The sequence below is a fragment of the Macaca nemestrina genome, chromosome 6 (genome assembly GCF_043159975.1).
Source record: "Macaca nemestrina isolate mMacNem1 chromosome 6, mMacNem.hap1, whole genome shotgun sequence".
Lineage (NCBI taxonomy): Eukaryota > Metazoa > Chordata > Mammalia > Primates > Cercopithecidae > Macaca > Macaca nemestrina.
In genome coordinates this window covers 32,263,606-32,291,341 of record NC_092130.1, presented here as the reverse complement: position 1 = coordinate 32,291,341, position 27,736 = coordinate 32,263,606, and the positions used below count along the sequence as shown (strand labels likewise).

The 27,736-nt window shown below is 37.3% G+C and overlaps 1 protein-coding gene across 6 annotated transcripts in view; it reads left to right on the top strand.

The window, feature by feature from the left end:
• The window catches only part of LOC105466907 (serine peptidase inhibitor Kazal type 5), a 106,773-nt gene extending 79,857 nt beyond the window's left edge, over positions 1-26,916 (top strand). For 2 of the 6 annotated variants that reach the window (XM_011716094.2, XM_071098245.1), the window contains 16 exons: positions 833-960; positions 1,921-1,984; positions 3,733-3,860; positions 5,757-5,853; positions 8,814-8,941; positions 9,360-9,432; positions 10,363-10,490; positions 10,649-10,727; positions 14,025-14,152; positions 14,905-14,977; positions 15,866-15,993; positions 17,111-17,207; positions 20,459-20,589; positions 23,233-23,323; positions 23,598-23,653; positions 26,518-26,811. In XM_011716094.2, the coding sequence (XP_011714396.2) occupies positions 833-960; positions 1,921-1,984; positions 3,733-3,860; positions 5,757-5,853; positions 8,814-8,941; positions 9,360-9,432; positions 10,363-10,490; positions 10,649-10,727; positions 14,025-14,152; positions 14,905-14,977; positions 15,866-15,993; positions 17,111-17,207; positions 20,459-20,589; positions 23,233-23,323; positions 23,598-23,618 (1,494 nt within the window). In that variant the 3' untranslated portion in view covers positions 23,619-23,653; positions 26,518-26,811. Of the gene's footprint in view, positions 1-832; positions 961-1,920; positions 1,985-3,732; positions 3,861-5,756; positions 5,854-8,813; positions 8,942-9,359; positions 9,433-10,362; positions 10,491-10,648; positions 10,728-14,024; positions 14,153-14,904; positions 14,978-15,665; positions 15,757-15,865; positions 15,994-16,243; positions 16,307-17,110; positions 17,208-20,458; positions 20,590-23,232; positions 23,324-23,597; positions 23,654-25,825; positions 25,948-26,517 lie in introns of those variants that run through there. The other 4 variants (XR_978512.2, XM_071098247.1, XM_011716093.2 and 1 more) reach the window with 4 other exon arrangements.
• Positions 26,917-27,736: the final 820 nt, after the last annotated feature.

Here is a 27,736-nt window from a genome sequence, read left to right as displayed (position 1 = left end):
AACCTGCATGCTCTGAACATGTATCCCAGAACTTAAAGTAAAATAAAAGAAAACAATATAAAATAAAAAACAATGCAAACAACAACAACATAAACTTCTTATCTTATTTCACAGGTTAGAAGATTAAAAAGGATCTCACTTGGCTAAAATCAAAGGGTTGGCAGAGCTGTATTCCTTTCCTGGAGTCTGCAGGGGAAAATCCATCTCTCTTTCTCCAGATCTAGAGCCTGCCCATGTTCCCTGGTTCTTGGACCCCCTTCTCCATCTACAAAACCAGCAATGTTATATCTCTCTGACTGTTCTTCTGTGGTTATATCTCCCTCTCACTCTGTCTTCCATCTCACTCTTGCAGTTTTAAGGACTGATCCTCGTGATTGAGCCTTACATTGAGCCCATTATGGCAATCCAGGATAATCTCTTCATTTCAAGGTTATTTACCTAATTATATCTGCAAAGTCCTTTTTGCTGTGTAAGGTAGCATATTCTCAGGTCTCAGGTATTAAGACTTAGATGTGTTTGGTGGAAGGGTATTATTCTGCATACTACAAATTCCTTTACCAATTTAAGAGGCCATACATTATTCTTCTCTGTATCTTTCACAGTACCTAGTGCAGAATAATATTTGACCTGAAGGTTTTCTAAGAGATAAATAACAGCAATCTATGTTCCAAATAATGTGTGACCTAGGTCTCTGAAAAGCATTTTGGCTAATATTAACCTTCAACATCATCTTTTCCATGCAATCATTATGTTTTAGTTTTTAAAGGGGTAACGTGGAGGAAGAGTTCTAGTGTTTAGTTATTGGATTCTTAAAATCTCCTTCATTTGGCAGGAGCTGTGCAGTGAATATCGTCATTATGTGAGGAATGGACGACTCCCCTGTACCAGAGAGAATGATCCTATTGAGGGTCTAGATGGGAAAATCCATGGCAACACCTGTTCCATGTGTGAAGCCTTCTTGTGAGTGAGAGGCAGCCACTCTGCTACTGAGTGTAGAAGATCAGCATTGGGTGGGCAAGAGGGGTGACATTGGAAGTTTTCTCCAGGAGGTAGATAATGAAGGCTGTCTTTGCATTGGGTTGGAAATTTACTATTATAAAGCCATATATTCAGCCCATTGACTTCTGGTGTTCTTCAATAGTCTGAGAGGTACTTGAATCACCATCACGAAAGGGCCATGTGCTAAGAGCAAAATTACCCAGGAGTTAATGGCATAAAAGGACTAGGACTTCTGTTCTCTGCAGGCATAGGTCACTGTCAAATAATCCAAAGGTGTAATCGTTAGGTGCTAAGAAATTGAAAATGAGTTAATGTCTAATGATATCTTAGAAGCTTTCTGGGGAGAAGAACAACATCTTTATTTTTCAAAAGAGATATAGTCATAAAAATTTATGTGCTGGTTTACTATGGCATGTGTGTCTTCTTTAAACAACAATAAGAACAAGAACGGCTGGGCGCGGTGGCTCATGCCCGAAATCCCAGCACTTTGGGAGGCTGAGGTGGGCAGATCACAAGGTCAAGAGATCAAGACCATCCTAGCCAACATGGTGAAACCCCATCTCAACTAAAAATATAAAAATTAGCTGTGTGTGGTGGCACGTGCCTATAGCCCCAGCTACTCAGGAGGCTGAGGCAGGAGAATTGCTTGAACCCAGGAGAATGAGATTTCAGTGAGCCAAGATCGTGCCACTGCATGCCAGCCTGGCAACAGAGCGAGACTCCATCTCAAAAAAACAAAAAGCAAACAAACAAAAGAACAAGAACAATGATGTAGAGGGGTGTGTATTTACCTTTCTACTCCAAAGCTCAGTTGGTGGAGGTACAGAAGTAATGGACCATTTTTATGTAGAGACATTTCTCCTTTAGGATAATATGTATTGGGTGCTAGGAATGACTGTTTTGTCCTCCCTTTTCTTATAGCCAGCAAGAAGCAAAAGAAAAAGGAGCTGAACCCAGAGCAAAAGTCAAAAGAGAAGCTGAAAAGGTAGTGATCCTGAATGTTTACACTGCAATGAAAGTATGAGGTTTGGCAGTATCTCTGTAAAAATAACTATGGAATTACTGAAACCCCAGTTGTGAGGGAACTACAGGTTCATTTAGTCCAGGGGTTGAGAAACTTTTTCTTAACGGAACAGATAGCAGATATTTCCATTTTTGTGGCCATATAATCTCTGTCACAACTACTCAACTTGGCTGTTGTGACTCTAAGACAGCCCTAAACTGTATACAAACATATGGGCATGACTGACTCCAGTACAATTTTATTTATAAAAACAAATGGCTGGTCAGATGTAGATCACAGGTCACAGTTTGTAAACCCCTGATTTATTCCGTTCCCATATATTAATATTAAGATTTAAAATTCAGAGGCTAGGCACGCTGGCTCGGCCTGTAATCCCAGCACTTTGGGAGGTGGAGGTGGGCGGATCACGAGATCAGGAGATCGAGACCATCCTGGCTAATATGGTGAAACCCCGTCCCTACTAAAAACATAGAAAAAATTAACCAGGAGTGGTGCCGGGCGCCTGTAGTCCCAGCTACCTGGGAGGCTGAGGCAGGAGAATGGCGTGAACCCGGGAGGCGGAGCTTGCAGTGAGCCAAGATCGTGCCACTACACTCCAGCCTGGGTGACAGAGCAAGACTCCATCTTAAAAAAAAAAAAAAAAGAAAGAAAAAAAATTCAGAGAAAAAGAATAACTTACTTATAAAGTTAGTGGGAGTATGAGTATCAGCACCAATATCTTCATACTTCAAAGTTCTGTAAACAATAGAATTCAATCCTAGACTTCCTGATACCAAAGCCAGCCTTCTTTCTAGCACACAATGTGTTTTTGATTACCACATTTGGTCAACACATGTGTTCCTTGCTTTACCTGTGGTTATATTTTCGTGCCCATATTTGGGGAAAATATTAAAAAGTAGCATCCCCAAATAATATTTTCTCGGATTCAAAAAGGCTGGCTCCAAGTAGTTTATTCCAAGTTGTGGTCATTTCCCTGCCCCCATCAAAGACTATTGATAATAAAAATCACCTCTAAAGAAGTATTGCCCTGGAATTCTGTATGTTTGGCTTGTTTAAAGTTGTATTGCACAGTTGTAATTCTAAATTTAAAAATAATAGCAGTTCACATGAAAAATAGATTCACTCTTCAACATCTGTAAGAGAAAATTCTTCAGTATGAGATAATTTCAGATTTCACATTACTGCTACAGACAAACTCTCCTCTCATATTATTTTTCTTTTGCTAAATATGATTAATTAGGGGATCTGGCAATGAACTTTTAAGCAGAGCTAGGAGAAAAATTCCCTCTTTCATTTTCTTTGAATTTCAATTTAAGCTAAAGAATTCAGAATAAAATACAAAATCAATTGTAACTGCCATTTGTAATTAACTCTTTGATCTTAAGTGATTGCTTATTCTGTCTCAATTCCTCATGTAACCCTAAACAAGGAGTGTGCCCAGTCATCAGAGAACTAAGTTTATTGAGAGTCTTGTGTATGGTTGCAGGTTTAGTCTGGATTTGGGGGCTATCAAGGAAAAAGAAATAGAGCCTTCTTCTTAAGTCCTGTGTGCTTAATAGAAATTGAACACTATAATTGCCAGAAAAAAAATTCTCAGGTCATTTTCTCTCTCTCTCTTTTTTTTTTTTTTTCATAAAGCACTTAGTAGCAACCCAATAAACTAATTTCCAAGAAGATACTCAAGCTTTCTCCTTTTCTTTTCCTTTTAGGAGACATGCGATGAATTTCGGAGTCTTTTGCAAAATGGAAAACTTTTCTGCACAAGAGAAAATGATCCTGTGCGTGGCCCAGATGGCAAGACCCATGGCAACAAGTGTGCCATGTGTAAGGCAGTCTTGTGAGTGCACAAAGAAAACCGCTACTATGGGATGGTGGAATTTGGGAAGCAATGAGCCAGGCAAATAATATGTATTGTGTTTGTCCTTTCCTTACATGTAATAGAAACACAAGGTTATCCATAAAGCATTTGAAAGAAATCTTTTCTTTATAATGGCCAAGAGTCACAGTTCTAGAAATAAAAAATATATATATACAACTAAGTTATCACATTCTCTGTTAGTTCTGGGGTAGACTCTACCAGTGGATCACACTTCCTGGATAAAATTCTTAAGTTATTTGCTATCAAGTGGATCCTTTCTCTGGATTATCTCGCAATTCATGTTGGAAAGAAAACACACAGATTTTAATGTCAGAGTCCTCACCTACATTGTTGAAAATAACACATTTTCAGAAAATGAAAAGTAGGTCTTTACACAAAGTTTGGAAGTACACCTAGAAAATTTAAGTCATTCAATAGCATTTACCAAACATCTACAATGTACAATGTGTATAATGGTTATACAAAGGTGAATGAAATAGATAATCTTCTCAGAAATCATGCAGTCCACTGAGATTAGTCTTGGACATAAGGTAATATAATACAAAGGAGGAACTGTTGAATGAAAAATTTGTCTGTAGTATGTTATGGTACTTCAAGAAAGAGACAGTTAATAGAAAGTTTTATGGTGGGATAGAACTGGACCTTATAATTTAGATAAAATGTGAACATGACAGAAAGTAATGAGAGGAAAAGAGGGGAATAGCAAGAGTAAGGATCTAAAATTAGGAAAAAAGCAAGTCATATAGTTTAGTCAGAACTTACCAACTTTATCAACCTTGAATGCACACCACAGATTTTGAGGTCAATTCTATATGTAATGGGAAGCTGCAAAAATTGTTCAGATAGGACAGTATGTGCCATAAATATTGTTCCTTTAGGAAGATTCATTTATCAGCAGTAAACAGGAGAAAAAGAGAAAGAAAGTACTAAACTTAAGAATTGCTACTCATGTAGGGGGGAGGAACTGCAATAAATAACCTAGGAAGAGGCAGCTATGCAGAGCAAGGATGTAGGCTAGAAGGCAAGTGGATCAAGGTGGGGGATGCTGGGAAGGTGAAGTCAATGTCATGTGGCAACAGCTATGCAAGCTGAAGGACAGTGAGCAATTACAGATGATTCCACTGTTTTGTGTTTGTTTTTTGTGAAAGGTAGAAAATCTAGGAGAAAGAATACATTTGGTAGAGAAGATAATGATTTTGGGGCCTCTTGATCATTAGGTATTTATGATAAACACAGTTGGAGATCCCTAGTGAACATTTATGAAATGTTAGTTAATTGCTCGTCTTGTCTTTTTTTGTTTGTTTGTTTGTTTGTTTGTTTTTTGATTTGGAGCCTCACTCTGTCATCCACACTGAAGTACGGGGATGCAATCTCGGCTCACTGCAACTTCCGCCTCCCAGGTTCAAGCGATTCTCCTGCCCCAGCCTCCCTAGTAGCTGGGGTTACAGGCATACGCCACCACACCCGGCTAATTCTTGTATTTGTAGTAGAGACAGGGTTTCGCCATGTTGGCCAGACTGGTCTCGAACTCCTGACCTCAAGGATCCACCCACCTCAGGCTTCCAAAGTGCTGAGATTACAGGTGTGAACCACCACATCCAGCTTTACTCACCTTGTCTTGTTTGTGGTGATATATATGTGGTGTTCTTTTATTTTAATGAGACCCCTTCCTGGCAAAGGACTCCATATAATTTGTATTTTTATTTTCAGAGAAGGACTGCAGCAGAGTAGATGTTAACTCAATGCTCGATAATTCTATACATATGTGATTTGTTCATATAATGAGAAAATCAAAGAAATGCACACCATTATCTGTAATCTATTATTCCCTACCTCCCACTTTCTAATTTCCAGCCAGAAAGAAGATGAGGAAAGAAAGAGGAAAGAAGAGGAAGATCAGAGAAATGCTGCAGGACATGGTTCCAGTGATGGTGGAGGAGGAAACACTCAGGTGAGAGCAACCTCTAATTTCAGTAACTGGGGCGGGCTCAACTCCTTGACAATAGGACTATGACACAACATATATAGTCTATGGTAAAGGCAGTTTTATACAGTGCTGAGTCCTTGGGAGAACAGATAATTTTCTCCTTAAGTTTGCAGGTAAGATATCAGCACATTTTCACTGCTCTGGGCTTCATTTTGACTTCTTTACACCTTGAAATAATTAACAATATATAATGACCTTATCCCAGTCTCCTGAGCCCTCTTTATGGTAATCTAGACTTCATATCAATAATTGTTCTCATCAGCATCACATGCTCTTCATTTTCTTTCATTATTCTTTCTTGCCTTTGACAGAGCCACTTTTCTGAGGTGTCTTTTCTGTCAATCCAAGGCAGCATGATAGGACAAAAAAACACAGGATTTGGAGTCAGATTGGGATACGATCCCGCCCCTACTACCTGGACGTGTGAGACATTGAGTAAATTACTTCATCTCGCTGGATTCTACTTTCCCTGATTTAGCAGTACTCTTCCAGGGATAAAAGAAAATAATTTAGGCAAAGGTTTAGCATGTTTCTTGAGGCATTTTTAAGTGTCAGCATGGCAATGTTGCACAGAAGGTCACTCCTTGGGTCAATGAACACAGTTTCATAAAATTGCAGTCACCTTATTTATCCTTTTACAACCTTAGAATATCAAAACCATGTCTTCACTTCCAGATCTGACAAAGGCCCAATATTTACCTTTGATAAACTCTGGCTGTTCTGTTTTTTTCCATCTTTTTTGCTGTAGGAGGCTGAGTTCTGTCTTTGAAGGAATAGCCCTGTTGATTAGACTTGTGTGATAGACATTTTGTCTGTCTTGTTCATAACTTGGTCAAACCTACCTTCCTTGACATTTTGTGTAACTTTGGGTTTTCCTCCAGCATTTTTCTCTCTCTTCTATCTGCACTAGAGATCTGTACATTTTTTTTTCTGTATAAGGCCAGATAAATACTTTCAGCATTGTGGGCATTGTGGGTCATATAATGTCTGCTGCAACTATTTCACTCTGCCATTGTTGTGGGAAAGAAGCCAAAAAATAATATCTGAATAAATGAGTGAGGATGTGTTTCAGCAAAACTTTATGTGTAAGAACAGGCAGCAGGAAAGACTTTTCCCTGTGGGCTACACAATTGACCCTTGAACAAAGTGGGTTTGAACTTCCCAGGTCCACTTGTACGTAATTGTTTTCAACCAAACTTAGATAAAAAATACAGGATTTGTGGGAGGTGAAACCTGCATATCTGGAGGACTAACTTTTTGTATAGGTGAGTTGTACAGGGCCAACTCACAGAGTTGAGTATACATGGATTTTGATCCTGGAACCGGTCCCCTAAGAGTACCAAGGGGAACCTGTAACTTGCTGACATTTAATATATGCTGTTAAATTCAGTCATATTTACAATTTCCTTGTATAGATCCTTAAAAGCAACATTAGTAGCCATGATAACTCATCTCTTGTAATTAGAACGTGGGTGATTTTGGTCCCTTTTTCTCTGCAGACACCAGACCTAGATTTTTTTTTTTTTTTTTTTTGAGACTGAGTCTCGCCCTGTCACCCAGGCTGGAGTGCAGTGGCGTAATCTTGGCTCACTGCAACTTCTGCCTTCTGGGTTCAAAGGATTCTCCTATCTCAGCCACCCGAATAGCTGGGATGACAGGCTTCTGCCCCCATGGCCAGCTAATTTTCGTATTTTTAGTAGAGATGGGTTTCACCATGTTGTCCAGGCTGGTCCCGAACTCCTGACTTCATGATCTGCCCACCTTGGCCTCCCAAAGTGCTGGGATTACAGGCATGAGCCACCGCGCCTGGCTGCTGCCACCCAGGTGCCAAGGCAAGAGATTGAGGGCACGAGCTGTTCCAGTATAATAAAATATATGAAATAAGAATAGTTATACTAGATATAGATAACAGATATGATTATGTATGAATATCATTAATCATTAGTTTGTAGCAATTACTCTTTACTCCAATATTATAATAATCCTTGCTCTACAATTATAACTTAGGAAAAACCAGGCCATACAGAGATAGGAGCTGAGGGGACATAGTGAGAAGTGACCAGAAGGCAAGAGTGCAAACCTTCTGTTATGCCCGGGCAGGGCCACCAGAGGGCTCCTTGGTCTAGTGGAACGCCAGCATCTGGGAAGATGCCCGCTGCCAAGCAGACCGTGGTCTAGCGGTAGCGTCAGTGTCAAGGAAAAACACCTGCTACTTAGCAGACCAGGAAAGGGAGTCTCCCTTTCCCCGGAGTTCAGAGAAGACTCTACTCCTCCCCATCTTGTGGAGGGCCTGACATCAGTCAGGGCCACCCACAGTTATCCGGAGGCCTAACCGTCTCCCTGTGATGCTGTGCTTCAGTGGTCATGCTCCTAGTCCACCTTCATGTTCCATCCTGTACACCTGGCTCTGCCTTTTAGATAACAGTAACAAATGAGTGAAAGTAATAAAGTTTCTGATACGCAGAATTAATGGTATAAGCTGTCTCTCTCTCCTCTCTTTCGCTCTGCCTTGACTGCCAGGCAGGGAAGGGCCCCTTGTCCAGTGGACACGTGACCCATGTGACTTTACCTATCATTGGAGATGGCTCTCACTCTTACCCTGTCCCTTTGTCTTGTATCCAATAAATATCAGCGCAGCCTGGCATTCGGGGCCGCTACCGCTCTCCGCGTCTTGGTGGTAGTGGTCCCCGGGGCCCAGTTGTCTTTTCTTTTATCTCTTTGTCTTGTGTCTTTATTCCTACAATCTCTCGTCTCCGCACAAGGGGAGAAAAACCCACCCACCCTGTGGGGCTGGATCCTACACCGGCGGTGTTATGTTTCTTATAGAGGTGAAAGAACTTCTCTTACTCAGATTGTTAAAAATATTTATTAAGAATACAGTAGACTAAGTAATCCAGGGGGACTTCATTCTTCTCTGTTTTCAGGATAAATGTGCTGAGTTTCGGGAACAAATGAAAAATGGAAGACTCAGCTGTACTCGGGAGAGTGATCCTGTACGTGATGCTGATGGCAAATCGTACAACAATAAGTGTACGATGTGTAAAGCAAAATTGTAAGTATGTCTCTCAACAGGCATGTCTAAAACATAGTCACATTCCTCTTGAATGAATGGCTATTTCTCATTTGCTATGGCTCTTTCCATGCAAATTATTCTTTTTGCTAGTTTCCAAATATTATATTTTTTCTCTTGCATTCTCTAAGGAACAATGAGCCTTAGCAAGGGCAGTTAACCAAGTGGCTGATTTCTATTGTATTTTCTATTACAATTCTGTGAAGTCTAAGTCCTATCATGGTAGACCCTTGTTCTTTATTGCGCCAGAATTCTAGAGACTTTTTGATGGCCATTTGGAATCATTGACCAGCACAGTTGAAGAAAGTTGGCTTCTTGTCATTTGCACGGGACACACTTACTGCATAATCCAGGGTAAATATGTGTTAACAAGACGAATATTGAGTTTTTTCTCCTCCAGGGAAAGAGAAGCAGAGAGAAAAAATGATGATTCTCACTCCAGCTCAAATGGGACTGGATCAGAATCAGGGAAGGTGAGTTATTATTTGGGTTTTGGCAAGAATGTTCTTTCTGTGAGTCAACAGTTGGCGATCAAAACTACAGAAGAAGGTGCCAATATGATCAAGCTAGAGCTTGCCCATAGAAGGTCAGGAGTTACCAAGTTATCAGTGATTATCACTTTATGAGGCAATTTTATAAATAATAGTTTATTAATTATTTCAACAGCCTGGTCAAATATGGCCTTTTAACCTGATTTTATAGATAGGGAAAATGAGGTTTTGCAAGTATACTGGGATTTATTTTTGTTTTTGTATTATTTTGCTGCTATTATAAGTTACTACAAGCAGTTGTTTAAAATAACACAAATTTATTATCTTACATTTCTGGATTCCATAAGTTTTAAATGGGTCTGATCATGCTAAAATGAAGGTGTCGATAATGCTGCATTCCTTTGTAGAGGCTCTAGGTGAGGATCTGGTTCTTTGCTTTTTCTAACTTCTAGAAGCTACCTGTATTCTTTAGCTTGTGGCCACCCTTAAGCCAGTGATGGCCAGTCAAGTCCTTCTCATGTTGTATCGTTCTCACACTGACTCTCCTGCCTCTGCCTCTCTCTTTCATGAGTAAGAACCTTTGCGATTACTTGGGCCCCACTTGGATAATCCGGGGTAACTTCCCCATTTTAAATTCAGCTGATTAGCAATCTTAATTCCATATTCAGCCATAATTCCTCCTTGCCATGAAAGCAACCTATTTGGAGGTTCCAGGAATTAGAACATATGTCTAAAACAGAGTCTGATTCCACAGAGGACATTGTGGAATGTCCTCTCTGTGGGCCATTATTTTGCCTACCACAGCAAGGTTACATGGCTGCCTGACTCTTGGAAAGAAATCCTCTGATTCTCAAATCCAATCAGATACTCTGTAAAAACAGCCCTTCCAATATAATCTTTCCATCTTTTCAGGATACATGTGATGAGTTTAGAAACCAAATGAAAAATGGAAAACTTATCTGCACTCGAGAAAGTGACCCTGTCCGGGGTCCAGATGGCAAGACACATGGCAATAAGTGTGCTATGTGTAAGGAAAAACTGTGAGTATGTTTCAAAATGAGATTTTGCCTGTGAGTCTTAAAGTACAATAGTCATTTCTTACCAGTTTGAGAAAATGGCAGTTGTCTTAGAAGCAGATCTAGTAATTAATGAGGTGTTTGTTCACTTTGATTGAAATGTTTCATTGTTTTCCCCCCAGGGAAAAGGAAGCAGCTGAAAAAAAAAAGAAAGAGGATGAAAACAGGAGCAATACGGGAGAAAGGAGCAATGACAAAGAGGTAATAGATGTTAGACACGCTAATACCTGAATTCAGTTAGTTCACTGTATGGTAAATTTATTCAACAAATATTCATGAAATGCTGACTCTGTCCCAATCATTGGCAATATAATGGTAAACAATGAAGTCATGGCCAGACCTTGAAAATAAATAGCATGCTCTTCAATTCCCCAAGAGTGACTCTGATGCAATTGTAGAACCAGTGACAATTGTTAAATTATTGTAGTTAGCCAGTGAATTTCATTTTTGAATTTTTTCTTTCCTTTGAGACAGGATCTTGCTGTTGCTCAGGCTTGTCTTGAACTCCTGAGCTCAAGTGATCTGCTGGAGCTCAAGTCTTAGCCTCCCAAAGTGCTGGGATTACATGAGCCATCGCACTTGGCTGTTTCTGAATTTTTTAAACAAATAAATATCAAACAATCAGATGCCAAAAATTACAAAGAAAATTAGTATCAAAAGTTTGGAGTTTGAGGCCAGGAACGGTGGCTCATGACTGTAATCCCAGCACTTTGAGAAGCCGAGGCAGGCGGATCAGGAGGTCAGGAGATCGAGACCATCCTGGCTAACACGGTGAAACCCCGTCTCTACTAAAAATACAAAAAATTAGCCGGTCGTGCTGGCGGGCGCCTGTAGTCCCAGCTACTTGGGAGGCTGGGGCAGGAGAATGGTGTGAACCTGGGAGGTGGAGCTTGCAGTGAGCCGAGATCGCACTACTGCACTCCAGCCTGGGCGACAGAGCAAGATTCTGTCTCAAAAACAAAAACAAACAAACAAACAAAAAAACAGAAAGAAAAAAAGTTGGAGTTTGAGATAATAAATTCTTGATCTGGCATTTCATTGCCACCTAGTGTTCAGTTTTAGTCTTCATAAATAGTATTCAACACTACAACACCAACACGTAGAATATTACACAGCACAATCTCTTTTAATCCACCGACGGACTCCAGTTAGAACAGAAAAATAGTACAATTTCCCTAGGAAGATTTTTCCTATTGGTAGGGCAACTTTTCATTAAGCCTGTAGTGACTAAAGAAAATGAAATATTAATAGTAATTATCATTATTTAAAAATATTTTGGGAATTTTATTGCACAACTTCGCATGATCTTTAAAGGACATCTATTTAAAATCTTGGTAAATTTTTAATTTTATGATCCTTATCTAAAAAATTTCAAACAGAAGAATGCTATCTATATGTATAGATAGAAAATATTGAGTGAAAAAAACCAACAATAAAGAAAATATGGAGGCAGGGTGTGGTAACTCACTCTTATGATTCCAGTGTTTTGGGAGACCAGAGCACGAGAATTGCTTGAGCCTAAGAGTTCAAAACCAGCCTGGGCAACATAGTGAGACCCTGTCTCTACAAAATAATAATAATAGCAATAATAATAAAAATAGCCGGGCATGATGGTGCAAACCTGCAACTCTAGCTACTGGGAGGTTAAGGTGAGCAGATCACTTGAGCCCAGGAGTTCAAGGCAGCAGTGAGCTGTGATAGCATTATCGCACTCCAGCCTGGGCAACAGAGTGAGAACTTGTCTTAAAAAAATAAATAAAAAGAAAATATTGAGATTGTGTGTGTGTGTGTGTGTGTGTGTAAAATAGAGAACTACAGTTTTATCTACACATGCAAAGTTAACTAAGGTTTACCAATAATTATATTTAAACCTCCCCCAAAATCTATGCAGTAGGTAATATTTTTCTAATTTTTTAGAATTCAGGAAAACTTAAGAGAAGTTAGTTACACATAAATAATGAATAGAAGAACCAAAGACTGAATTGCAGGGTTGCAATACAGTCAGAGGAGTGCTATTATAGATGTATGTGGTATTGTGAGCACCTGGAAAAGAAAATACTTCCAGTAATTTGTGAAAATGGTGGTTTTGAGACATTTAATATGTTGATAGGTATTTAATTCCAGAGAATTAATACCTTTTTGAATGCTGCAATAAAAAGTAAGGCCTGGAATTGTTTGTTTACGGACATCACAATTTAAAGAAAGAAGGGTAAGTACAATCTAGGTTACTGTGTTATTTTTTAAGGTAATGTTTCCATATCATCACTTTGGCTCTTTGGGCTTAAACGAAGTTCGAGAGACTTCTGAAGCTCTCTAAAGATTTTAATACATTCCAGATCCTGTCTGTAGACTCGGTTCTATTGGCTTCTTTTTACGATCATTATGTTTCAATGAACACAAAAGGCAGCTCCATATACTTATCCACAGATAGGAGTTTTATTCTCTGCCTTGTAAAAGCAAATAAGTAAAAAGGTATAGCCTGGTGGTTAGCAGGTTTCTGATCACAAATTCAACACTGACTTTATTTAATATCTCTGAGATTTATTTTTCTCATCTGTAAAATGAGAATGATGAGTATTTATTTATAAGATTTTTACAACCACTAAAATAAATCTGTTAAGCCACATGACAAAGCACTTTGCACAATAAATTTTTTTTTTTTTTGCTTGTTCTTGGTAAATTGTTGTTGAGAAATGAAGCTGAAAGTTTACATGTTTTTATGTTTTGCAGAAGAGTGTCTTTTAGTTCATTCCAGGGCTTTTGAAGTAGACTTTTTATGTGTGGAATACTGAGTGCACTCATGGGGAGACAGGTTTGGGGCTCTGCCTCATAGAAAATTGTATTAAAATGAGATGGGGCAGGGCACTGGGGGCTCATGCCTGTAATCTCAGTGCTTTAGGAGGCCAATGTGAGATAATCACTTGAAGCCAAGAGTTTAAGACCAGCCCAGGCAACACAGAGAGACTCCCGTCTCTACAAAAAATTTTAAAATATTAGCTAGGCACCGTGGCACATGCCTATAGTTCTAGCTACTTAGGAGGCTGAGGTGGGAGTGTTGCTTGAGCCCAGTAGTTGGAGGCTACGATGAGCTATGATTGCACCACTGCACTCCAGGCTGGACAGCAGAGCAAGATCATATATATATATATATATACACACACACACACACACACACAAAAACACACACATATATATATATACACACACGCACACGCATATACACACACACACTTAGTTTTTAAAGGAATAGGCTGCTTTAGGCAGTACTGAAATTCCATTAGGGCAAGACAATCATTTGAGAGAGATGCAATGAACAAGATTCAAACTTCTTACGTAGAGATTGACTAAAGTGCCTTTAAAACATATTTCTTCTCTGAAATTTTACTTTCTCTGTTTTTTTTTCCTGTGTTATGAGTTTATATCTAATCAGTCAATCACGTTATCAGGTTTTAAAGATTATACCATGACAGTAACATCTTTTTTTGCTACTGTTGGTAGGATCTGTGTCGTGAATTTCGAAGCATGCGGATAAATGGGAAGCTTATCTGCACCAGAGAAAATAACCCTGTTCGAGGCCCATATGGCAAGATGCACATCAATAAATGTGCTATGTGTCAGAGCATCTTGTACGTAAAAAGGTTTATCAATAAATTTGATAGTTGTGCCTGTTTGCCAGAAATTAGTTCTTGTTACTTTTAAAACCTAAGATACTTGGCATCACACATTAATGATACGATAGCTCCTCTCTTTTGAAGAGACAATTTCCAAAGCCCTTTCACAATAATTTTTTTATTTTGATGTTGAGAAGCATAATCACACCCAGAACCTCTGGGGTAGGAAGAGGTAGCTTATCAGCTACGTAACCTGGGACAGGCCAGTTCATTGTGCAGAGCCTCAGTTCCTCCTAAGGGAAAAATAACTGCACAATATAGTTTTGTGGAGATTCGAGGACATTTTAAAAATGCTTCTGAACTTCAAAGCATTATACCTATGTAAATAACAATAAAAGCTATGAGTTTAGTTATAATTTAATTAGAGAAGTAAAAATGAAAATTATAGAAACTTTCTAGATAAGAGTCATAAATCTGTTATATTAAGGAAAAATAAAGACCTTTTAGGATCATATTTTTCTGGATAAGAGTATAGTAACAGCATCTATGATAGTCGATAGCATTGCCACAAATATATTATCATGAAAATTCCAACAATCAGAACTGATTAGCTTATAGAAAAGTATTCTTAGAATTTTATTTTCAAGTATAAGAAAATAGTGTTAGATTTGCTAATGTTTAGCATTGAAGAAACACTTGGTTAAAGACAATTCAGTAACAACCCTAGAAAAATTACCCTATCTTTTTTTTTTTTTTTAAATCTGCAGCGATCGAGAAGCTAATGAAAGAAAAAAGAAAGATGAAGAGAAATCAAGTAGCAAGCCCTCAAATAATGCAAAGGTTATTTCTTAAAGGATACCAAAATAACTCTCTTACTTTTCACCCTCGGAATTTTGCATTCTTCCCCAGTTTTGGGAATAATAAAGATACTAATCTCTTAACTTCAAAGAAAATTGATTTTACTAGTCTTGCCACTTTGGATCATAACAGGATTTTCTGGGGAGTTTTGGGGTTTGATATCGTTTTTGATTTTGTGGAAAATTCTCTGAGAGTGTGTGTCAATTAATGTTTTAGTCTTTCTTCCTTGGGAGAAATATGGATTGAAAAGTAGAGGGTAAAATTCTTTACCAACTCAACTGCATGCTTATCTTTGACACTTTAAGTGTGAAATAAGGCTTTGGGTAGCTCGTTGATATTTATTTTCATAATTCAGGCAATATAAACTAATCTGAGTCTCCCTTTTAGCTTCGCTTCTGTTTTCACCAGATGATTTTATCAGCATTAAAGAATCAGTAGTGTGCGTGCATGATGCTTTCTTTTCTATTTCTTTTTCAAGACTACAAAGAAGACATCTTCATTCAGTTCTTTAATAGTAACGATCACATTTGTAGAGTTAGATCCCTGAGCAATTGTCCTTTTGTCAAAAGCATGCTTCATCGGGAAAATAGGGGAAAGGAAGGATAGATGAACAGGAGGAAAAAACAAGAAGGTCTATCAAGTGTTGTGTTATGTTTCCCTACATTTTTCGGGACCAGTGCAGACAGGTTCAGAATGAAGCAGAGGATGCAAAGTTTAGACAACCTGTGTGTTCCTTGGCCTCTGTTGCCAGGATAAGTACAGTGAGTCTGAGCCCAGAACTAAGAGAGGACTTCCTAAAACCAAGTTTGAAAAAATCACTAAGCCAAAAAGGGACAAAGTCACGTTCACTTTCCCTTTCACATTTTCTAGGATGAGTGCAGTGAATTTCGAAACTATATAAGGAACAATGAGCTCATCTGCCCTAGAGAGAATGACCCAGTGCGCGGTGCTGATGGAAAGTTCTATACAAACAAGTGCTACATGTGCAGAGCTGTCTTGTGAGTAAGATGATTCTGCTCCTCCTACAGCTAGCAGGGGAAGTGCATTTTTAGAAACTGCTGATTGAATAAATTTGTGTATTTATGAACCCTATGGGATTTTAAAAATAAGTCTTTAGAATTAAAGTCCTCAAATTGAGAACACCTGATATAGTAGAAAGAACATTTAGACTTGGAGACAGAAATTCCGTAAATTCTAACCAAGATGTATACTAACTGTGTCATTAAACAATTTGTTTTCAACTTTCAGCATCATAATTAGAAGAAATTCTTCAAGATCTTTATTCCACAACTAGATCAGACTCAATTGAGATGCCTCATAAAAATAAACACACATTTTTACACCCCAAAATATATTACATCAGAATCTTGGGGTGATGTAATTTATTTTTTAGAAAGAGTTTCTAGATTATTCTAAAAAGCAACTAGAAGTGGAGACCAATGGACATTATAAATGATGATGATGATGATGATGATGGTTGTAAAGCGCACTGTGAACACAACAATAGTCAAATTTATTTAGCTTTTCATAGTAAGTGTTCTTTGAGGGAGGAATTACCAAATACTACTCTCATTTTATGTTCTAGAAAATCAAAACTTAAGCACATTAAGCCGCTTGTCATCTGTTAAGTGATGAAAGTTCTAAACCAGCTCCTAATTGTGTATTTTCTTAATATGTTATCCTGGTCACTATCTCAATGTTCTGTGATTATGATTTATTTATTTGTTTATTTATTTATTTACTGAGACAGTGTCTCACTCTGTTGCCTAGGCTGGAGTGCAATGGTGCAATCACAGGTCACTGCAACCTCTGCCTCCCGGGTTCAAGAGATTCTCCTGCCTCAGCCTTCCAAGTAGCTGGGATAGCAGGTGTGCACCACCATGCCCAGCTAATTTTTGTATTTTTTTTAGTAGAGACGGAGTTTCTGTTGGCCAGGCTGGTCTCCAACTCCTGACCTCAGGTGATTCGCCAGCCTAGGCCTCCCAAAATGCTGGGGTTACAGGCGTGAGGTACCATGCCTGGCCTCTGTCATATTTTATGAGGATTGCTTAACTTCTCACTGAAAGTCATAGGAACTGTTTCTTATTTTCAGTCACGTTTTGTTTTCTTCTCTAGTCTAACAGAAGCTTTGGAAAGGGCAAAACTTCAAGAAAAGCCATCCCATGTTAGAGCTTCTCAAGAGCAAGCCAGCCCAGACTCTCTCAGTTCTCTGGTAAGGAGGACTATTTCTGAAATGCTACTTATCAGTTTAATTTTCTTGATTTTTTTTTTGACCTGTTGCTATTTGCTATTTTCATAGAAGGGTCTGAGGTTTGCTGATTCAGTGCATCCTGAAGTCATTTGAGGACTATATGCAGTTTATGCTTGGCAAGAGTTCTGGGGTTTCTCATTAGTGCCTTATTCTGTGCCCTTTGAGATTATTTGCCTTGCTTCAGTTTAGTACATTTTGAAATTTACAATGTGGGTGTGGAATAATTGTGACTAATCTCACGTGTGGTAGAATACGTAGTCAGGTGCCTCAATTCTGTAATTTTAGCAGATCAACAAGTTTCCTCACCTAGCTTCCGCTTATTTCCCTCCTCCAACCAAATCCGTGTCCACATCCTGGAACTCTATGCCAAGCATGCTCACAGGTGTACATTTCCACAAATTAGCAATTCCCAGTAGCTGAAACTTCTTGTTTAAAATATAGGCTGAACTGGGTGTGGTGGCTCATGTAAATTGGGCTCTACATCAGGGATACAAAGGCATGGAGAAGAGCTATTAACAAAATATGTTTTTTAAAAAAAATGCTAAAGTATAATAGTCACATAAAAGAAATGCACATATTTCTTCTGTGATAGCAGCAAGAAATAAGATATCATCAGCAGACCAGTAACCCCCTCATTCTCCCTCATAATCTACAGTCTGTTTTGGAGCTGAGATTTCTTTTGGAAAAATAAATCTTTCATTATTCATTTCTTTTCATCAAGCCAGCAGTCCTTTTGTCAGTCTACAAATACTTATTGAGCACCCACTATTTTTCCAGGCATTATTTATGTATGCTAGGTTAATAGCCATAAACAAAAGAGATAGCACTCACTCCATGAAGTTCATAGTATATTGGAAAAGCAGATACAATAAATAATACAAATAAATAAATAAAATAATGCCAAGGAGGAAATAAGGCAGAAAAAAAAAATGGTACAGTAAATTCTGAGATGGGGAGGGGAGGGGATACAATTTTAAGTGGCATATATAGGGAATAACTCTCTCAGAAGGTGACATTTACATTAAGACCTAAGGGTACTGATTCTGTAGGTATATCTGAGGGGAACATATTCCAGGGAGAAAACATAGCAAAACGTTTAGTGTTGTTGAAATAGAGCTACCTCAGCTGTAGAGGAGGAAGTCAGGAAGCTAATGGGAGGCTATGTTATAAAGGGTTTTGTAGACAGTTTTAAAGACTTTGCCTAATATTCTGATTGACGTTTTTGAGAAGAGTAATATGATTTGATTTATATTTTAAAGGAATAACTTTGCCTGATATCTATTGAAAACACTGCAGGGAGGCAAGGGCTGGACAGCTAATTAGCTATTGCAGTAGTCTACAGAAGAGATGATGCTAGTTTATACCATGTGGTGGAACTTTTGAGAGGTGGTTAGATACTGGGTCTGTTTTGAAGGTGGAGTCAACAGAATTTGTTGAGTTGAAGTACTATGTTAAAAAAAATAAGGAGAGAGAGAGAGAGAGTAAGGAGCATTGTAGTACCTTTTGAACATTATAGCACCAGTTACCTGAAAAAATACACTTGATACACCTGATTGAGTCTAACCTTTGCCAGGGATTCATATAAGTTACTTATCTAAATTCTCCATGAATATTTATACTAATATGGAACTCACCACAATCTAAAGCAATTCATTTAGGTGTTTGAATCATTTATCAAAACAAAGGAACAAGCAAACAGATGCTGCTTGACTTCTCCAAAATGAGTATTAGCAGATATAATATTATTAAATTTTCTGTCATCTTTGTGCCTGTTTTCAGTAAGTAGTTTTCAAGGAATGTATTAATTTCACCTATGTTGTCAAATTTTTTGGTATATAGTTATTTATAACATTTCTAAATTATTCTTTTAATATCTACAGCTCATATAACGATGATCTCTTATCTCTAATATTGGTTAATATATGTTTACTTGACTCTGAACAATTTTGCAAATAGCTTATCAACTTACTAATCTTTTCAAGCAGCCAACTTTTGGCTTTTTTCTGTTTTCTATTTCATTAATTTCTCCTCTTTATTATTTATTTAAAATTTTTTCTATGCTCATCATTGGCTAGCTTCTTCAGATGAAAGTTTAGATCATCCATTTTAGAACTTCCTTCTTTTCTAATATATGTATTAAGGTTATAAATTTCCCCCAAATTACTGCTTTGGCTGCTGGGATTTGACAGGTTATATTTTCTTTGCAATTCATTTCATTTCTAAATTCTATGATTACTTTGAGTCATGAGTTATTTAGAACTCATCCCTTTACTTATAAATATATTTCTTATAAATATTATATACTTGATTCTTTTTGTTCTTCCAGTTTGATAATTTCTGTGTTTTAACTGGAGTACTTACTTGTTAATATTCTATGTAATTACTGATACCATTGGATTTAAGTCTTCCATCATCCTATTTGCTTTTGAATCCATTTTTTTATATTTTGGCTCTACTTTTTGTCTTCTTAAAAAACCAATCAAGTTCTTGTAATTATCATTAATTACTAAACTCGTACTTCCAAAACACTACAAAGAGCAAATATGTTTCTTCTTTCACATGAAAAATATACATATGATTTTACCCTGGAACACATACTGACAACTAAAAGTTACTGAACACTTAGTATGTGACCGATACTGTGTTAAGCATGAACTTACATGCATTATCTGTTTTAATCCCTTAAAGCAGTAATATAAAGTAAAGACTACTATTATTTATGATTTTCAGATGAGAAAATTAAGGCTGAGAAAAGTTAGATAAGTCACTTCTCTAGTTAGTGGTAGAGCTAGGACTCAAAAACTCATGCAATTTATGAGTATTGATCTCTGGGTCTTTCCTTTCTAGGCTGTGTATAACCAGTATCTTCACTTAAAAAGGCAAATATTATTTCTAGCATGCCTATCATTCTAGATTTCTTCTTATGGGCAGGTAATTGTGTCACATATTATAAAGGATTTTTGCTTTCTTATTGCTTTGCTATTCCTTGTTTCTTTGTTTATTTACCTTGTCTAGTTAAAAATGGCCAAATTCAGGAAGTTAAATTCACCTCATATGGTGCAAAATCAATCTTTGAGTTTGAATAACCTATATCACAGTTCTTTTACGACCATTTATTTAAGTTGGATTAAGGAACTCAAGAAGGTTTTCTTAAGCCCATCCATCTCTTTGAATGCCATAAAGTAAGTCTGCTTTATGTTTTGCTTCTTCAGGATTCTGAGATGTGCAAGGACTACCGAGTATTGCCCAGGATAGGTTATCTTTGTCCGAAGGATTTAAAGCCTGTCTGTGGTGACGACGGCCAAACCTACAACAATCCCTGCATGCTCTGTCATGAAAACCTGTAAGTATTCAAGTTGCCCCATCATATCTTCCAGTTTAGAATTTCTCAGCTAGAGTGCTAACCCATAGTAATGCACCGATATCAATTCGAAGGGTGTTGCAAGTAATTTACTCATCGTAGAAATTCAAAATTCAAAATTTGTGAATTATCTTTCTTATATGTAAAACAGAAAAGATTTAAGGCTATTCTTTTGGTAAATTGCTTACCTACATTGCTATATGCTCTATTGAGTAAAAGAGAATGAAAAAATAATAGTGGGGTTACAATTACAGAATATAGGGATAAGCCTGTGCACAGTCACGGGAGTGTGAATATCATTCATTCTGTGTGTAGTGGACAAAAACAGTAGAGGAGTACGGCTATATAAACCCAGCCCAGTGTATAATATCTAAAAGCTCCTGTGACTAGAATATAGCTACAGATTCCCCATTTCTTTAACCCCGCCTCTTGAGAGAAGTAGTACCTTGCCAAAGGAAAGTGCACTGTACAAAAGAAAGAACAATAAGTAAATGGCTGATCTGATGTCTGCTCTCATATTTATGGCTATCTGGGTATCTGGAGGCATATTATTTCATGATTCTGAATCTCACTCCCTTCATTGGAGAAATGGAGACAGTTCTCTGAGCTGCTGACTTCACAGACGATTGAGAACTGCTAGATATAAAAATATTTTTATCTTAAGTTGAATACAAGGGATTCATTTTAATATTCTTATTATTGGCTTTAGTTTTGTTGTTGCTACTCTGCTCAAATGCTGTCTGAATTTTTAAATAATTTCCCCTTGCCTCTACGTGCATCCCTTCCCTTCTCCTGGCCACCATTTGGCCAGCTTTCAAGGAGAGAATAGTGACAAACCTTGTTTTCTCCATCTCACCTGACCCCAGACCTACATTGCAGTTCATGTACTACTTTATCCTTCTTAGGACGCTATAAGCAAGGCCTAGAACATGAGGATAGGACTCCCTGATATCCTGCTTTTTAATCCTGGAAAAATATTTAAAAGAAAAAGGCGCTCCTCAGGTCATATGCTTAAAAGCATAAAATCTGAATATAATCCTTCATCTATAGGTAAGGCACGGTAGATAAGGCACTTTCAGATTTCAGTCACTGAATCCCCGCAAACTGCTATGGAATGTTGTTATCTTTATTGCACAGAAGGTTAATCTGAGGCTCAGAGAGTCCAGGTAATTTGTTTAAAGTTACAACGGTAGGAAGTAAATCAGAAAGGATTTTGACCTTATTGATTTGGGTCTAAATACAATTTTCTTTTATCTCCACTTAAATTCCTTAGTTTTTCAAAGACCAAAGATTCCTTAGATAGTATGAAGAAAGTTACCCCTTTCAAGAAATTTTTTTAAAATTATGTGATGTGAACAATTAGGCTCATGGGGTACTTGAAATTCATCCATAGACCTTATAGGTTTTTAAGAATTAAGAAATTCTTAGCAAACTATCGCAAGAACAGAAAACCAAATTCCGCATGTTCTCACTCATAGGTGGGAATTGAACAATGAGATCACCTGGACACAGGAAGGGGATCATCACACACCGGGTCCTATTGTGGGGAGGGGGGAGGGGGAAGGGATAGCATTAGGAGATATACCTAATGTAAATGACGAGTTAATGGGTGCAGCACACCAACATGGCACATGTATACATATGTAACAAACTTGCATGTTGTGCACATGTGCCCTAGAACTTAAAGTATAATTTAAAAAAAAAAGAAAAATTAAGAATTCTTGTTTAAGCAATAAATATAACTGCCCAGGAATTCCATTACTATGTATACCTTATCTGCAGCCCAGAATCCTTCAATTCCTCTTTCTTGTAAATGTCAGAGCCTAAATTATCCATAAAATTTTCTTCAACATTTTCATCAATTTATAGACCCATAACAAGTGCTCTATTTAAGGGAACTTTAGAGTAAGAAACTGAAATGATGAAAATATTAAGAAAACATGCCTCAGGATAGTTTGTTTGGTTAAGGGAGCTGGGAGTATATATTATAAAGAAGGATCAGGTTATCTGAGGCAAAAGGAAACAATATTCGTTTCCAAGGTTTTAGAGAAAGTTATAGGAGAGCAATTTCAACTTAAGCAATGCCAAAAGACAAATTGCACTGCTTTGATAGATAATGAGTTTCCCATTACCAGAAGCAAACAAGTATGTGTCTGATTCATAATATTTCTCCAGTGAAAGGGTTAAAATTCATACTCCTTAAGATTCATTCCAACCACAAAACTCAGACTGTATCATTTGTGTCTTGTTATATTTTTCCCCAAGTCATATTACTGGTACTCAATATAGTCAAACATCTCTCTCGGACCTATTTCTCGCATCTGTAAATGCGAGATCACCTTTAGACCAGATGATCTCCAAGTTTATTTCCAACATTCTTTATGAACTATATCAGTGAATGAAATGTGACAGGATAGGTCCAGGGCTAGGGGACAAATCTGGAGCAGAAGAGAGACAGCCTGGACGATACCTACTGAAAATGAAAATAGTTGAATGCAGATCCCAGATCCTCCCTCTAAATGCAGTTTGGTTTGATACCAAATGTCCTGCGCGTTGGTCCTTATTTATTTTCTTATTATAACTGAGAACTTCCTCATTGTTGAAGCATCCTCTGATCTGTTTTAGGATACGCCAAACAAATACACACATCCGCAGTACAGGGAAGTGTGAGGAGAGCAGCACCCCAGAAACAACCGCTGCCAGCAAGCCCGCATCTGTAAGTACAGAAGTAGACTGGCCTCCATGGTTACGCTGTGAGGAGTAGTGGGTTCTGGTTTTGTTCTCTTCCATTGAGTAACGACATTTATCTGGCCAGAGAGGTAACACTAGGTCAGGTGACCCAGAATTGGTCACATTTTCACTATAAGGATAATTAAGTAATTACTGAAATAAGTGGAAATAATGCAGCAGTTAATATTTTGAACTATTTAATGGATTCATTAATAGATTGTTTATGAGCAATGTCTCCAATATAACGTTTCTTATTTCAGGATAGGTTTTATCTTCTGTGATCTACAATACGAAGATGAGACAGAGACCAAGAGAGGTCAGAGAGTGACAGAGTTGGATTTAAACAATTTCTATATAATGCCCATATTCTTGAACTTTGCATTGTATTAAATTATTTCCCAGCATTAAAAGTTGACCAATTTCATTGAAACTCCTGAAAGGATGTTTCAACATGCATTACTGAATTTGACATTCTCCCTGGTGGCTATTTAAATAGTCATCCTCAGGGAGATGGTATATAACATGAAAAAATAGGAATTTTCAAATAAGAGAAAAATATTTTGTTTTGGGATAAATGTCAGTGCAAAGTTCAGTTTTTGCTGTGCTTCCTATATGAGACTCTTGGCAAATCACATAAATACTCTAAACCAAATATCCCAATGAACTATGAAAATATTCAATAAAGACTGACTTTTATACATTTGGCACAATGTCTGAAAAATTAATGTCACTATTATTACTATGCCTAAGACCAAAGTATGAATTTAGAAAAAGAGAAGAGTCCAAAGTATGAACTTAGATAAACAGACCATGGTATAGTGCTTATTTATTTTTAATAAATTATTTTCAATTGTAGTTTGATAAAATTATATGTAATGAACAACATTTTAATGCATTATATTTAATAAAGCTATTGATTATTATTCACATTCTCTTTGCTCCATTCCACTGCCACAGAAAGCTTTGGCAATAATGGAATCAGAAACTGTTCAGCCAGATTTGAAAATCTTAATCAAGCAATACTAGATAAGGCCATATTAAAAACGTCTACCCAACAATCTTTGTTATGGGAAACTGTGAAAACAAGATTCGTAAGCTAGAGTCTTCCTAGTTTCACATTAGCAGCTGAAAGCAGCATAGAGGAAGCTGAGGACTGGAATGAAATCAGAAGACCTTATCTTTCTCATGTGGGCTTGACAAAGTTATTTACCACCCATTTAAAGACCTCTATTCTGGTTCTTTACCAGAATCCATAAAAAGAGAATTTAAACTTTAACTCTAGTCCCTGTATTGTGTTTGCTGTCTTATTATATAGAAATTCTTAGTAGTTTGCTCCCATTTTATTGACAGAATATACTGTTCCCCCTCCTCACAAACTCACCTTTACATATATCTCAGGAGACGAAGGTCAAAATAGCTTTATGCCAGTCCAATAGACCACACCTTAGACCACACTTCCCTGTAACTCTCATCCTGTGTAGGCAACTTGGAAAAACTACTTATAAAGAATTTGCCATAGGTTTATACTGGTAAGATGTATTTCTTTAAATAATGAAGAGTCTTGCCGGGGCTCGGCACACAAGGTGTTGTAAAAGAGTGCCGTTCTTCCATTTCTGGGTGTGTGCTTTCCACTGGAGTTGCATAGCAGACATTAATAATGACAAAAGTTATTGTGGTGTTAGTTAATGAAACAAAAACTGAAAGTGTCCTGGACACAGGTGGAACTTCAGGTCCCTGTGTAAGATTCAAGGGTATGATCTTGGGTACAGGTGGTACAGACTGGTCATGGCCTAGCATTGTTCTGATGACTAGTAAGGATGTAAATACTGGGGTTGAAGCCTCTTGTCTGAACTTTATTTCTGGGTGGAAGTTTCTCTAAGAAAGTCTGGAATCTCAAGAATAGAATAATAGTCCAGGCAGTCACAACTTTCCTGGAAAAGTACGTTGAGTATCTTGGAACCCACACTTTTGTTGCTAAATACATAATACTTCCTATTATGCAATAACTATTATACAGTAACTACTAAGATTTACATAGGTCTTTAGAGTTTCACATACATTTTCTGTTTGTTTCCTTCCAACAGTCATTTGATTAGGGCAGGAATCACTGTCTTTCCCACTTTACAGAAAATCATCTTGGGGGAAACTGTCACTTACTAAAGTCCCTCAGTATAATACATTGGGTTCAATGTAGATATCCTGACTTCATTTCCAATGCTCTACTACCATTCCTTAGTTGTCAGGAGATTCTGAAAACTAAGTGCTCTCGAGAAGGCATTATCTCAAAAGATGATTTGCTAGATTGGAAGGAAATTTCTATATTAAGAAAAATACCAATATTATTTTGTGAGATAAATAAATGACTATTCTTATCTCTATTTCTCAACGATTTCCCAAGTCTATGGACATCTTGCATTCTACGTTATTATTATGTATTTTGATAGGTTCACTTGAAAATTCTTATCTATATCCGTCAATTTCATGACAGATTTTCAAGGATTCAGGAAGACCAAAGCTTGCTACTTTCAAACCAAAGAAATCTGCCTGGAGTTGATATAGGCAATAAAGTGGAGATTTGAGTTTGGAGTGACAGTGCTGTTCATGCCCCAGGTGGTACTAGTTGAAGATGTGCGGTTATGTGAAAGAAAATTCCTGAGGCCCTCACCCCCTATAAGATTATTTTTAAAATATTAATTTAATGTTTTAAAGGTTGATTTCAAATATTTGGATGAGTCAGGCAAAGGAAGACAGCTGATTACATTCTAGTGGCCTACAACAAACTATAGTAGAAAACATTCATGTTACAGGAATTGAATTCAAGTTATGACCTAACATGACAGTGACAAGTTACTAAACTTCTCTGAAGCTCAATTTCCTCATCTGCAAAATGGTGCTAATTACACCTAGTTCTTTTTTTATCAGCATGAAGGCTACATGTGATCAAACGCAGAATTGAGCCATGTTCATTTTTGTATCCACCTCAACACATTGTACATACGAGGTGCTCAATATTTGTTGTATCAAACAGGTTAAAATGTGAAACTGATTTTAAACTGTTACTTCTTTGCAGAATGCAGAATCTATGTATTTCTTTGATTAAGATGTAGCTGTAAATATACAGCCCACATTTCTGCAATAGCTCTGGGTTCTAGTATCTAACCTACCCATCTTCTCTTCTAGGATGAATGACGGGAAGATTGTTGAAAGCCATGAGGGAAAAAGTAAACCCCAATTCTGAATCACCTACCCTCACCTCTGTATATTCAAAGAATTCTTTGGAGCTTGTCTTATTTGCTATACAAAACAATACAGAGCTGTTGGGAATAGACTCACTGATTTTCAGTCTTTTCCATCTCTTTCCTCCTAGACTCCGTAATCTGAGGGTATAAAGAAATTTCCACCAAGTCTGAGCCCTCAAAATGTCCTGATTACAATGCTGCCTGTCCAACTGCCTGTTCAATAAAAGCAAACTCAGCAGAACACCCTTTCTGAGGCTTCTTTGTCACTGTCTGGATAATAGATATTTGCTTTTACAGAAACTGAATAAACTCTACCCTTTTGTGTTTTTGTCTGGCTAAACCCATTGGTGGACAGAGAATGCTCACTTTATTCCTGCTTAAGTTGCTGTCATAGCTGAGAAAGACTGTCTAGAAGAGAGGTGGGGAGATACGGGTTCCCAGCAGTCAACAGCTATACAAAGTTAAACTAGCTATAAATCAGCTTCATCTTAACTATTCATTACCATACCAGCTCCCCTTTCTACATTTTCATGAATGGGATAACTGCCTCTCAGTTATTTAGGTCCCATCCAAAGACACAAACCAGTAAGTTCTCATGTCTATTCATTAAGTTACATCTTGACAATTTCCTATATCACGGCCTTGTACACATAATCTGGGAAGAACTAAGAAAATTAATTACCAATTTGTGTAAGCCTCTAAAGTGGCAATCTCCAATAGAAATGTAATTTAAGCCATATATGCAGTTTTAAATTTTCTAGAGGCTACAAATAATAATTATAAAATTATTAATTTCAATAATATATTTCATTTAGCTTAATATAGCAAAATGATTAATGTAATCAATATAAACTTTTAAATTTACTAAGTCTTTGATTTTGGTGTATATTTTACACTTCTAAGCCAGAAGGTTTACAATTGCATATATGCAATATTAAATTTTCTAGCGGCTACAAATAATTAATAATTATAAAATTAATTTCAATAATATATTTCATTTAGCTTAAGATAGCAAAACTACTAATATAATCAATATAAATTTTTAAATTTAGTAAGTCTTTGATTTTAGTGTATATTTTATACCTTCTAAACCAGAAGGTGATAAATAATGCTGAGATGCGACTAAGGAAAGTTAAAACACTTCTGTCAACCCCACCTGT